At 39.6% G+C, this 12875-nt stretch overlaps 1 protein-coding gene across 2 annotated transcripts in view; it reads left to right on the top strand.

Moving 5' to 3' along the window:
* Positions 1–12875, top strand: part of Tlk1 (tousled like kinase 1) — a 108682-nt gene that overhangs the window by 84994 nt on the left and 10813 nt on the right. For both annotated transcript variants that reach the window (XR_005286121.2, XM_038335832.2), the window contains exons 12-17: positions 119–185; positions 7781–7878; positions 9671–9752; positions 11737–11918; positions 12093–12262; positions 12585–12720. Coding sequence is in view for 1 of the 2 variants with exons in the window: in XM_038335832.2 (XP_038191760.1) it covers positions 119–185; positions 7781–7878; positions 9671–9752; positions 11737–11918; positions 12093–12262; positions 12585–12720 (735 nt within the window). In the remaining variant the exon portion in view is untranslated. The remainder of the gene's footprint in view (positions 1–118; positions 186–7780; positions 7879–9670; positions 9753–11736; positions 11919–12092; positions 12263–12584; positions 12721–12875) is intronic.

The raw sequence follows: 12875 nt of genomic DNA on the forward strand, positions 1-12875 counted from the left end.
ATCAGTATTTTAACATTTGTATTCAGTTGAATTTTTTCACCATGTTTTGTTAGTTTTTAATTTTAAGAAAGTACTAAGCATTAATCTCATTATAGAATTAAAATCTCACTTTTGGCAGGCTGACTCTGGCAGAATATCATGAACAAGAGGAAATTTTCAAGCTTAGACTAGGACATCTCAAAAAGGTATGTGCAACCCATGCTGGGTCTCTATAGTTTGTTGTCCAGCATGTGGAGAACTGTTAATTTGTTAGGCTTAATTCTTAATTTAGTCAGTATTAATTGTTTAAATGTTTTTTATCAAAATTCATGAGCATGGCATTTTTATAACCTAAATGATCTCGTATGAATTGATACAATTGAAAACTGGTTTGCTGTGTTTTGTTCAGTTTTTGTTACTTTGTCACCTTGTACTTGCATATAAACTTTGAAACTGTAGTCCATCCTTTGTTTTCATAGGTATGAGTTTGATGAAACTCATTTCCAAACACTAGTAGAGAGTGTTTTCCTTTCAAAATGAAGTTATGAACAGACCCAAAATTTACTTCTTACCAGTGTTTTATCCTGCTTCCTGCTTTTCAGTTATTTAATTTTTAAAAAAAATACAGAATGACTATAGCTACAGCTGAACTAAGTGAAGACAATGTCTGTGAAGTCATCTCTGAGGAGTAGGGTAGGACCAATGACTCCATATGGTAGACACAGCTGCTGTTGAACTGTATTCTAAGCCCTGTTTGAGATGTTTCCCATATGCCACTTGGTTAGAGCATTTAGAAAACTCTAGTGACTGTCACCATGCCACATTTGTCTGTGCCACTGCTCAGAAACCGTCACCCTAAATTACGTGAACATACCTCAAAAATATTTATTGTGACCCTCTTTTGTTTCCCTGACATCCTTTTGTTCTGTTATGTGGTTGAGTTTTTCCATGCTCTCTGAGATGCCTGTGCAGCTACAGTCTGTTGTCCATAGCAGATGGAACTGTAGATAGAGCGGTAGCCGTAGTGCACCTACTAATGAGCTGTGAGGCAGGAGGGCATCTGCAGTGCAGGAGAGTCACAAGTGTTTGTGTGTCCACAAGAAGATGTCTTGTTGAAAGGAGATTTATTGATGCCCCATATAAAAATTCACCAAGGGCTAGTGAAATGGCTTAGCTGGTAAAGGTGCTGCTGCCACCTGGCAACCCAGGATCTACATGATAGAGAAGCAAAATGGTTTTGGCTACTGTCCTTTGACCTCTACACTTGTGCTGGGTTATGTGTGGTGTATGCACACATGAACATAGAAGTAAAAAATAAAGCTCCCCAAGCATTTTAGTGCTTTAGTTTAAATACAGAAATGTATTGGCTAGTCTTTGATAATAAAGGGATACTGTATGTTTGATTGCTTATGCTGTGGCTGAGGAAATCCTTAATTACGGTGCTACTGAGGCTGCCTGCTAATTACTACACCGCTACTGAGTAAATTCTTAGTTGCTGTGCTAGTAAAAGTGTACTTAGAGCTTACTCTTTCTAACAATGATATTCTTTATTTTGTTAGATAAAACTCAAACTTTATAGTGCTTAAAGTCAGCATTCTATAGTAGTTTTTTTTAAATACAACTTTGAAAGCATTCAAAGAAGGGTTTATTCTTTTTTAGATTATTGTTGATGATTGAGTTTAATGTTCTTTGAACATTATGAACAATGCTTTAGTTTTTTCAAGTAACATCTACTTCCATGTCTTTTGACTAGATAGTATTTGTACAGTTTCATACTACCTCAGCATTTGACACCACCTTGCCCTCTTTCCCTCTGTTTGAGATATTACATTTTTCATATTTACTTAATCTTTTCTAATAACTGTCCTTTTTATAATCATTTTCTTTGCTTTTCCCCCATTTATATATAAAATTTGTTATGAGTCTTGGGTTTATAACATCTTCTACCTGACTCTCCTTTATTTTTTTTTTTTTTTTTTTTTTTTTGTTTTTTGTTTTTTTTTTGTTTTGTTTTGTTTTCCACCATGAAATATCCTGGGAAAAGTATCAGTTCACAGTGCTGAGAGTCTTACGTACTTACAGTTCTCTTCTCAGAGACAGGTTTGGGTGAGAAGAATTAATGTGTTTATAAAGGCTAGTAGTGCATAGAGATAATAAAACTGAGCAAGTAATGTCACCTTAGAGACTGACTAAATAAGAGCTGCTGCTTACAACTGGGTATTTATGTTTTAGTTGTTCAGTTAGAAAGTAATAAGCAGAAACTTAATTTGTATTAAAAATGTTTCTAAAGCACAGCTAGAAAGTAGGTCATTCAGTTATGTTGAAAAGAGGGAAGAAGGGAGGGGAAGAGAGAGAGAAAAAGAGTGAGTGAGTTAACACACAAAGACCAGGCTTGGTTTATGAGAAAATTCTCCTGGGTTTGCTAGCTGGCAGAGCATACCTTAGCTGTGAGTGCATAGCATCTCCCATAGGCTGGGTCTATTCTGATCTGTGAGCACTTGATGTTTGTGGAACCTGCTGAGTAAATAGCAGGTCAGATAAGGGCATGGATGTGCAGCTGGACATGCTGGAGGCCTCTCTGCTCTTTCCTTCCTCCCTCTATTGTTTCATTTTCTGGCCGCCTAGACTCCCGAAATAATCACACAGAAACTGTATTATTTGTAGTACTGTTCGGCCAATAGCTTAAGCATATTACTAACTAGCTCTTACATCTAGAATTAACCCAATTTCATTATTTTATTTTTTACCATGAGGCTCGTGGCCTACCAGCAAGGTTCCAGCTGGCAGCTGATGAGCTGGCATCTTTCCCCTTTGGCGGCTACATGGTGTCTAGCGGCTCCGCCTTCCTCTTAACATAAAGTAGGATTATATTAGGTTCATTAGCTCTAAATTACAAGCATATTCCTTGTTAAGAAATCTGACATCTAATCCCAGCACTCGGGAGGCAGAGGCAGGCGGATCTCTGTGAGTTCAAGACCAGCCTGGTCTACAAGAGCTAGTTCCAGGACAGGCTCCAAAGCCACAGAGAAACCCTGTCTCGAAAAACCAAAAAAATAAAAATTAAAAAAAAAAAAAAAGAAAGAAAGAAAGAAATCTGACATCATGAGAATTCAGGGTAGAAGATCCATTTGCTGATTAAAATGAATAATTTGTGGTGTGATGTAGTTCATGATCTATTCATACGCATTTTATATTCTGATGTTAATTGGAGAGGTAAACAGTGTAGAGAAGCTTATTTACTATTGAATGAATCATACTGTTTATTTGTATCTATGCTACTTACTCTGTAGTCCTAGAAAATAAAGTTTTAAAGTGTGATAAAGTCAAATAGGAACCTTCCGGAGTATGTGCCTCTTAAACTAAATCAAATTTGCCTCCATAAATGTAGTTTCTGTAAGTGCTTACTATTTGGTTTGTCTTCTGGGCTTAGAGAAGTCACTATAGTGTCTCTCAGTATATCAAGAATTCTTAAGCCAGGTATGGTGGCAGACTCCTGTATTCCCAGAACATAGGTAACTGAAGGGGGGGGGGATTCACCAAGCACCCTCCACACAATGAAACCTATGCCTCTCCACTGCCCCCCCCCAAAAAAAAACATCAAAAAATCCCCAAATACAGAAGACTCTGGCTCTATACGAGGCCTGAGTTCCAGTCTCAGCACTATGCACAGAAAGTGCTTTACTATTTTTAAGGTATAGGAGTTTACACGGCCATTGCTCATGCATTTCTAAGTGTTCATCCCTTTACCCTGCCTGTGAAGGCATGATTCTCAGTCCCATGTCAACAGAACTACACAATATGACCGTTCATGTAGGCAGGATACCTCTTTATTGTCCTGGCTATCCTGAACTTGCTTTGTAGACTGGGCTGACCTCGAACTCAGATCTACCCACCTCTGCCTCCCATGTGCTGGGAGTTGCCCAGCTTGTAATACTCTTTCAAGTGAACATCAGCTTTAGCTTTCTGAATGCCACATGCTTTACATGGAGTAACACAGTCCATGGGCAGCAAGCCAGTTAGGTTCTCGCTGCCTCCTTTTCAGTGGCTAATCCCATAAGTTATAATGTGAACATATGTGGATATAGTTGCTCTTTGTTCTGTTGCTGAGTGTTTTGAGCAGGGTCTCACTCTATACCTTGACTAGCCTGGAACTCATGGAGAATTGCCTGCCTCTGCCTCCCAGGTGCTGGGACTAAAGATGTGTACTGTTCTCGTTTGAGATACATGTTTTAAATATGTGATTATTTGAAGACAATGCTAGGAAGGTTTGGTGTCTCTGTTTTATCAGATAGTAAATAGTAAAGGAATGATTGGGGAAAGAGAAAGAGAGAGAGATTGAGATTGACCTGGTTTAAGTGTCAGAAGTTTTATTGGGGAGACATAACCAGTTGTAATTGGAATAGTGCTAGGTAGGAATTATTAGCAGACACAAGATATCAGCCTGAAGCAATCAGCTAAGCAATTGACAGTCACCCCAGTCTCTACTGAAACAGAATCACATCCAGCATGCCACCTGACACCATTTCTTTCTCTCTTTCTCCTCTGCTCCTTGCGATGTGGCATTCATCTCTCCTTGTGCCTCGTTCTGAAGAGATAACAGTGTAGCAACAACTCTGCCACTGACATCCTGTTCTCTGAGGATATTGGCACCTGCAAAGAGAAACAAGCAGTGACAGGCAGCAGCAGCATCAGTACTAACCTCCATGGTGAACTCTTTACAGGCTGAGAGCAAGCTCACAGCTCTTTTCTCACTCCTGACAGTGGAATATGCAGCCAGTTGAAACGGACAAGACTGGATTGCCTGCGAGCCTTTTGCGCAGTGGAGAATGCAGGGCGCTGGTTTTAGGTGAATTGTCTCCACATACTCCTAACCAGCTTTGCTGTCTCTCTCGGCCCTTTTAGAATACTTCGTGTCATCCAAGTTACCAAAGTTCCATATGTGACATTTCTTGTCATTTTAGTGCTGAGTGAAAATAATGAGCAGAATAATATTGGACAGCTTTATCTTTAGATCTCTGTGTTTACTTCTATATTTGTAGCCATAACCAAAAGAAATCTGAAGATTCACTTAAGGCCAACCACAGGCACACTGTGTCTGTACGCTGTGATACAGGGTTCTGCTCTTGCAGGGGTAGGAGTAGTTTTCAGGGGAACTTTGGTGGAAAAATGCACTGTTTGAGAAAGTCTCAGTGAAGCCGAGAAAGATTGTTAGGAGGCTTCTGGCTGTGTGTGGGCAAGAAAGGTTCTGAGAAGCAGTTTGGGGTTCTTCGTTGACATTTTGTCCTTACTATTTCTTTCTACTTAAAAATGAGTAGATTTTGAAGTTCCTGCTGCAAGCATGGAATTAGCTGTGGATGGAAGCTCTCTTTTATTTATAGTCCACCTCCTTCACACCAGAAACTTTGAACAGTTTGATTCTTGTAATCAGACCCTTAACTTGGTAGTAGATGATAACCACTTACCAAAAGGGAAATAGAGGTAAAGTTTTCTTCCTTTGGTGTTTGTATTAATTTGCTAGTTTAAGCAGTAGGATTTAAACATTTTTGTGGGGTTGGGGATGTACTCACTTGGTAGAGTGTTTGCCTGGCATGCATGAATCCAGGGCTATAACCCTAGCTTCTGCAGGTGGTAGTGCAGTTCATCCCAACTAGTCCAAGGAGGATCAGGAGCTCAAGCTCATCCTTGACTACACAGTGATTTTTCAAGCCAGCTTAGGCTATGTTACACGCACAAACGTGCATGCGCACACACACATACACATTATTTTTTTGTTGTTGTTGCTGTTTTAATATTGTAAGTCGAGTTTCCTTCACTTAGAGCAGAATTATTTAAGCTATAAATCACTGCTTGACAATGGAAAGCAATTTCTTGACCACTAGCCATTTCCAGTCAAAACTATAAATCTGTGCTTTCACATGTGCACACATACTGAGTGTGTTAGGGCTGAACCCTTCCCGTTGTCGAGTAGAAAGTTAACTCTTTTTATGCTGTTTAAAAGTCAGGGGGCGTGGGAGTATTCACCAGTATCCTGAAAAGGGCTCACAGGAAATGGAAAGCTAGAAGAAAGGACTGCACTGTGCCGTACCGTGTTCTGTAAACAGCCTGCTAGACAATCATTGCCAGTCATTGGGATTTGTGCATTTACTTGCAGCTGCTTAGAAAGGGTTTTGCTTTGTTTATATAAAATAGAGAGAGGCTTGCAGAGGAACAACCCTGTCTTGTTTATAGCATTCGTGCCCAGTTAAAAGTTTCAGTCTATGTATTTGTGCATTTGAAAAGAGAGTAAAGCAAACACATACCACACACCCTTCTCTCTTAGGAGGGATGAAGAAATGAAGTCAGGGAAGAGGAAGGTATCAGTAGACATTAACAACAGAGGTTGGATGGGAGGTATCTGAGCTAGCTAAATACATTCAGGAAAGACAGACTGTTCCCGTCAGTGATGGCAGATGTCCTGATTGGAAATGAAACTAGAACAATGTTGTGTATAGCCAGAAAAGATTGTAGCTGTAAATTCCAGAGCTTCTGTATCTTCTTCCTCCCCTCCCATCTGCACAGTTCACACTCAGGTGTGACAGGTGATATAAAGTCAGACCTGCTTTGTATTGGCAATAATTGTTTTGCTGTTGGTTCATATTTCTATTGTTTTATATCTCCTATATCTACATAATAAGGATAAATTTGAAGTAAATTAATAGCTCTCTCTCAATTAAAGAAGGGGTCATGAATTCAAGAGGAAGTAGAAGGAGACACGAGTTGGAGGGCAAGAGAGTGGAGTGGGCATGGTGTAACTCATAAACCAGGGAATATTGCGTTGCTGAAAGAGACTAATTATGAATAAGATACATTTTTGTGCTTAAGATTTGTTAAGAGACAAATTGTTCTGTTGAAGTGGTCATGGGTCTTATTTTTCATTAAAAATATTGGAAAGTGCCAGATGGTGGTGACACACACCTTTAATCCCAGCACTCGGGAGGCAGAGACAGGTGGATCTCATAGTTCAAGGATAGCCTGGTCTACAGAGCAAGTTCCAGGACAGACGGGGCTGCACAGAGAAACCCTGTCTCAAGAAACCAATATATATTGGAAAATAGTATTTTTGCAGGTCATCTAATGAGCCAGTATTGAGATCTGCTGTTTCTATGAGTTGATGTATATCAGAACATAAGCATTGTTTTAAAATGTTGTCAACCATTACAGTGTGTATTATTAAATTACCAGTTGCTTTATTTTTTGGTTCGAATAGAGAAGAGCTGTGTTCTTTCATTTTGTGTTTGATCCACTACCCTTTAATGCAGTCTGTTCTTACTGATGTTCCTTCTATTCTGTAACTGCCTACAGAGAATCTCTCTGTTTTCAATATCTGGCTAGCTAGTGGTTAAATCCAGAATTAGAACTTTATTTTTGAGATAGGGTCTTACTGTGCAGCATTGGCTAGCCAGGAGCTTGTTCTATAGTCCAGGCTGGTCTTGAACTCAGAGGTCTGCGTGTTTCTGCTGAGACTAAAGGTGTGTGCCATAATGCCCAGGAAAACATAGTAGTTGACTAGATTCTCTTATTTTATTAGTTTGTTATCAGAATAGATTCTTCAGAGTACAGAATAAATATGGGCTTTCACCAGGTACAGCGTCTAGGTGGAGGCCGAGCCCTGCTCTTATAAGAACATGCTGGTCTTCTCGCTCGGTGGAACTTCAGACACCGGTGTTCTCATCGCTCGCGGTGGGAATGGAGTCATGGGTAAAATGTCCTTTTATGTCACAAGTAAACGGAGGTTGTTACAGTTTCCTCTCTTCATCTTCAGGAGGAAGCTGAAATCCAGGCGGAACTGGAGCGCTTAGAAAGAGTTAGGAATCTTCACATACGAGAGCTCAAGAGAATAAACAACGAGGATAATTCACAGTAAGTGCCGTGGTTGTACGTGACAGCAGCCCCCTTTCCTCTCCATGGAAAACAAACACTTTCTCGGCCAGCCATCTTTGTACACATAGAAAAATTCCAAAGGATGTCTGTGTGATCTGCTCCCCAGCTACCTCCTCATGCCATCTCTCTTACTCCCCTTCTGAATATATGGGTGACTTGCTTTTTATTTCCCATAAAGTGCACCCTAGACAGAACACCTGTCTCAGCTTCACCTCATTTCTTTCATATCCTTTTCTTAATTTTTCATGGTGATTGTCACTGTTTGTTATTGTGGTTTATTTATTAACTGTCTCCTCCCCTTAACCTGTAAACTTCTTGAACAAGATTATTGTTTTGATCTCCTTGTATCATCAAGCCTAAGAGAGTACCTGGGACATAGTAGTCACCTTATAGTTATATCTTGACTGAATGGCAAAATTAATTTTACAGGAATGAAGGAGAAATTATTATAAAAGTTACGTATCATACAATACAGGAAGAAATACAAGTTGTAGTCTCTGGTTTAAATCCAGTTATTAGAATGAGTGTCTTTTGTGGCGCATTAAAATAACCTGTGTTTACTGGATGTTCATTTATTAGCATGTAGGTGAGAACTTTGTGTGTTGACACTTGATCTCGAAGTCTAGCGATGTCATTTAAAGCTGCGTGACTTCATATGTATGTATGTATGTATTCCCTTGGGAAGTGAGAATGCTTTGCTTAGAGAGGGGCCTTGTGATCATGTGTGGATGTGCAGTTCATGAACACAGGTCGCTTTACCATAATAGAAAATACCCTGCATTCTATCACATTAAAGTCTTAAAACAAATGGGATAAAATAATTTAAAATTAACTGACTTTGAAAATCAAGTTCAGTATTTGTGGCTGTGGTTTGGGAATTTAAGATAAATTGTTAGTTTTATAATGTGCCTTGGTCTAAGCAGAAATCTATTTTCTACAGTGTTCAGGAAAAACTTACTTACATTCAGCTAATTTTTAGTAAATTGTACAAATGTGGTGTCTTTACACTTTGCTTTTTAAAGCTGTTGCTGCCAGGGTGTGAATTTTGGAAATGTTTTTCTGCCGTGCACTTTGAGTATTACTGCTAACCCTGTACAGACAGCTTGCCCAGTCTGACCCTTTCTCTGTAGCGGCCGGGCCCTCATCTATAAACAGACGCAGCAGGCTTTGTCTCATAAAATTGGTTGAGAAATGAACAAATGAACTTATGTAAGTTGCTTAGTAGATAGCAGTATGATAAACATTAGCTATTAATGATAGTATGTATTACTTAATATATAGCAGTTACAGTAAACTAGTAATGGTAGGTGTTACTTGTGTTTTTTTATTTTTACAAGTTTTTAAAAATTTCTTACTTTTAAAATTGATGAATAGTTCAAAGACACTAAGATACAACCATGAACAAAATTCAGTTGATAAATTATTTTTAAATACAAGTCAGTACTATAAAATATTCATCACTCATTACTCAATATAAAAGTATATTTTTTCAAGAAAGGGGTTTTCTGTAGGGCACAGTTGATGGTCTTTAAGAGGGTGCTGTTAGTGGCTGTTACAGTTATATTTTGTAGGTGCTGATGCTATCACAGGTGATACTATGTAGAAAAATGGAGAGAGAATAGCACACTGCTGCCCAGTGTGGGAAATTAACAACAGAATGACTGAAACAGACAGCTGGAAGTAGAGTCAGGAGTGGTCATTAATGCACACGGAACTTCTTGTATTCTTTTAACGTGCCTAAATAGCTGTTTTTCCTCCCTGCCTTTTTAAGGTTCAAAGATCATCCAACGTTAAATGAAAGATATTTATTGCTTCATCTTCTTGGAAGAGGTGGCTTCAGTGAGGTGTATAAGGTAATGGTCGCTGTTCTTTATGCTAATGGAGGGGGTGAGGTTAAAAAACACATGGCTTTTGTATACTGGTTTTAGACTGACTTTTATCCTCAGTCTCATTACAATAAAAGGGCTTATGGTGGGGTTTGTTGTCTTTTCTCCAGGGTCTGAGATGTGTTCTTACCTGCAGAGTCCTCTTCTGTCCTCTCAGCCATTTTAACTGTAAATAAGCCTGAGCCTCCGTAGGGTGCTGGTACTTACTAGCACTCCGTCTCACTGTTCCCGGGGCCCTTTTCCTCTGCTGTGTTGATCTCACAGGTTTATAATTCTGTCATCAAGTCACTTTACTCTTTGTCCCTCTCTTACTGTGACAAATACCATGACCAGGACAAGTTGGAGGGAACAGTTACTTCATCTTATAGGTTACAGTCGTACACTGAGGGAAGCCAAACAGGAATTCAAGACCAGAGCTGGAAGCAGAAGCCACAGAGGAATGCTGCTTACAGGCTTGGTTATTCCGGCTTGTGCTCGCCCTTTTGTACAAAGTCCAGGACCACATGCTCCAGAGTGGCACTGCCCACCGGTCAGTTTAATCAAGTCAGTCTCCCAGTGCAGAGTCCTTCAGATAACTGAAGCTAACTAGGAAGTGTTTCCCTCTGCTTAAGCTGTAAGGTAGGGATTCCTGGACACCTTTTAACAAACATGGAAGTTACTAAGTGCTTTTTAAAGAGGCATCTTTGCATATAAGTCACAATGAAGCTTAAGCTTTCTTTTAACAGCATTTGGAGTGTAAAACATATAGGGCTGTGGAGAATGCTCTGCAGTAAGGGCACACACTGCTCTCCCAAAGGACCCGAGTCCAGTTTCAGGCACCTCGTTAGAAGGCGCACATCTGCCTGTAACTCCAACTCAAGGTTCTGAAGACACCTGTTCTTCCTCTTCCTCTTCCTCCTCCTCTTCTTCTTCCTCTTCCTCCTCTTCCTCCTCCTCCTCCTCCTCTTCTTTTTTTCAATAATTGAAGATTTATTAAGAACCTGTTAAGTGGGGCTGTAGAAATGAATCAGTAGTCAGGAGCACTGAGGGTTCTTCCAGAGGACTTGTTTCAGATTCCCAGCATCCACATGGGCAGTTCACATCTGTAACTCTTATTTCAGAGGGCTCAGCACCATCTTCTGGCCTCTTCAGGTCCTACATGCAGAGCTGCGTAGATAACATAACACCCATACACATAAAATAAAAATAACTCTAAAGTTAAAAAGAATTTATTAGTTTAGTTGCTAAGAAGAGACAGATAAGAATACTTTTTTCCCTACAACACACAGGAAAGTGTCATAGCTGTTTATGTTGCCGGTTGTCCCTATAAGATTTTCCATGTAATGGAGCAGGCCTGCATTTAAAAGAAAACTGGCTTCATTATTTTTATCATAATTCAAAATATTCACGTTTAAAGAACTGGAAAGTGAAAATTGACATTATTTTTACTTTTTTGCTTCATCACCATGGCATTTCTGTCTTACTTAAGTATATCATTGAACTGTATATCATCTTAGAGGTGATCAGTAGTTGCTGCAAAAATATTACCAAAACTTAAGTCTATTTAGCTGTTTGATTGATGTTGGCAGAGGTTTCTGTCCTGCCCGGTCCCAAAGAAACACGTAGAGGCTGAAATCATAAACTGGTAGGCCTATTAGCTCAGGCTTCTGACTAACTCTTACATCCTACATTAACCCATAATTCTTGTCTGTGTCAGTCATGTGGCTTGGTGCCTTTTATAAGCCAGGCATTCTCATCTTGCTTCCTCTGTGTCTGGTTGACAACTGACAACGGAGCCTTTCCTCTTCCTAGAACTCTTCTGTCTTGTAGTCCCGCCTCTACTTCCTGCCTGGCTACTGGCCAGTCCACATTTTATTAAAGCAATACAACTGACAAATCTTTACAACGTACAAGATCATTGTCCCACAGCAGGTTGATGTGCGATGTGGTTGTGTTCTACCTTGAATTGTAGGCTTTTGACTTGTATGAGCAAAGATACGCTGCTGTGAAGATCCACCAGCTTAATAAAAGCTGGAGAGACGAAAAAAAAGAAAACTACCACAAACATGCCTGCAGAGAGTATCGAATACACAAGGAACTGGATCACCCCAGAATAGTTAAACTTTATGATTACTTCTCCTTGGATACAGATACGTAAGTAAACAAAGATTCAACTTGTAAGAATACTGGTTTTGTTTCCAACCCTGCAGTGCAGATATTCTCATCTCTCTGTTAGGGTTCTCAGTTACTGGATAATGATTCTTCACTTTCCCAGTGTGGATTTTGTATGGTGCTAGATTTCTGCTGATTGTTCCCTTTCTGGTATAGGTTTTGTACCGTGCTGGAGTACTGTGAAGGCAATGACTTGGACTTTTACCTGAAGCAGCACAAATTGATGTCTGAGAAAGAAGCTCGATCTATTGTGATGCAGATAGTGAATGCCCTACGATATCTCAATGAGATCAAACCTCCTATTATACATTATGATCTTAAGCCAGGTATTTCAGGAAACCTGTCTTACAGGGTTGGATTTTTGTTTTTGTTTTTGTTTTTCCAGGGGTGGAGTTGGGGGATTATATCTGCTTTTTTGCTTGCATTTTGTAACAGGGTTTCCCTATGTAGCCTGAGCTGGACTAACTCGTAGAGATCCACCTTCTGATGCTTCCTAAGTGCTGAGATTGAAGGTGTGCACCAACACAACGAGACCCCAGATACAAGTTTATTTACCAAACATTGCTCTTAGTTGCTTATTATCATCTCATTCATATAGATAGGTGTTTATGTGTGTGTGCTACTAAAAATATTATATTTTGGTTTTAGGAAATATCCTTCTGGTAGATGGAACGGCGTGTGGAGAAATCAAAATCACTGATTTTGGTCTGTCCAAGATTATGGATGATGATAGCTATGGTGTGGACGGAATGGATCTGACTTCCCAGGGGGCAGGCACTTACTGGTAAATAATTTAGTAAATACACCAAGACTACTTAATTAGTCCAGTGTTATGAAAATTTAGTTTTATTTTCAAATATTCTTTGAGGTTACTGTGCTAAAGGCATTGATTCTGAGCCTCTGAATTGAGGAGAGTCCTATGCTAATGTTTTCTTCTCT

Source organism: Arvicola amphibius, chromosome 7 (assembly GCF_903992535.2).
Source record: "Arvicola amphibius chromosome 7, mArvAmp1.2, whole genome shotgun sequence".
Lineage (NCBI taxonomy): Eukaryota > Metazoa > Chordata > Mammalia > Rodentia > Cricetidae > Arvicola > Arvicola amphibius.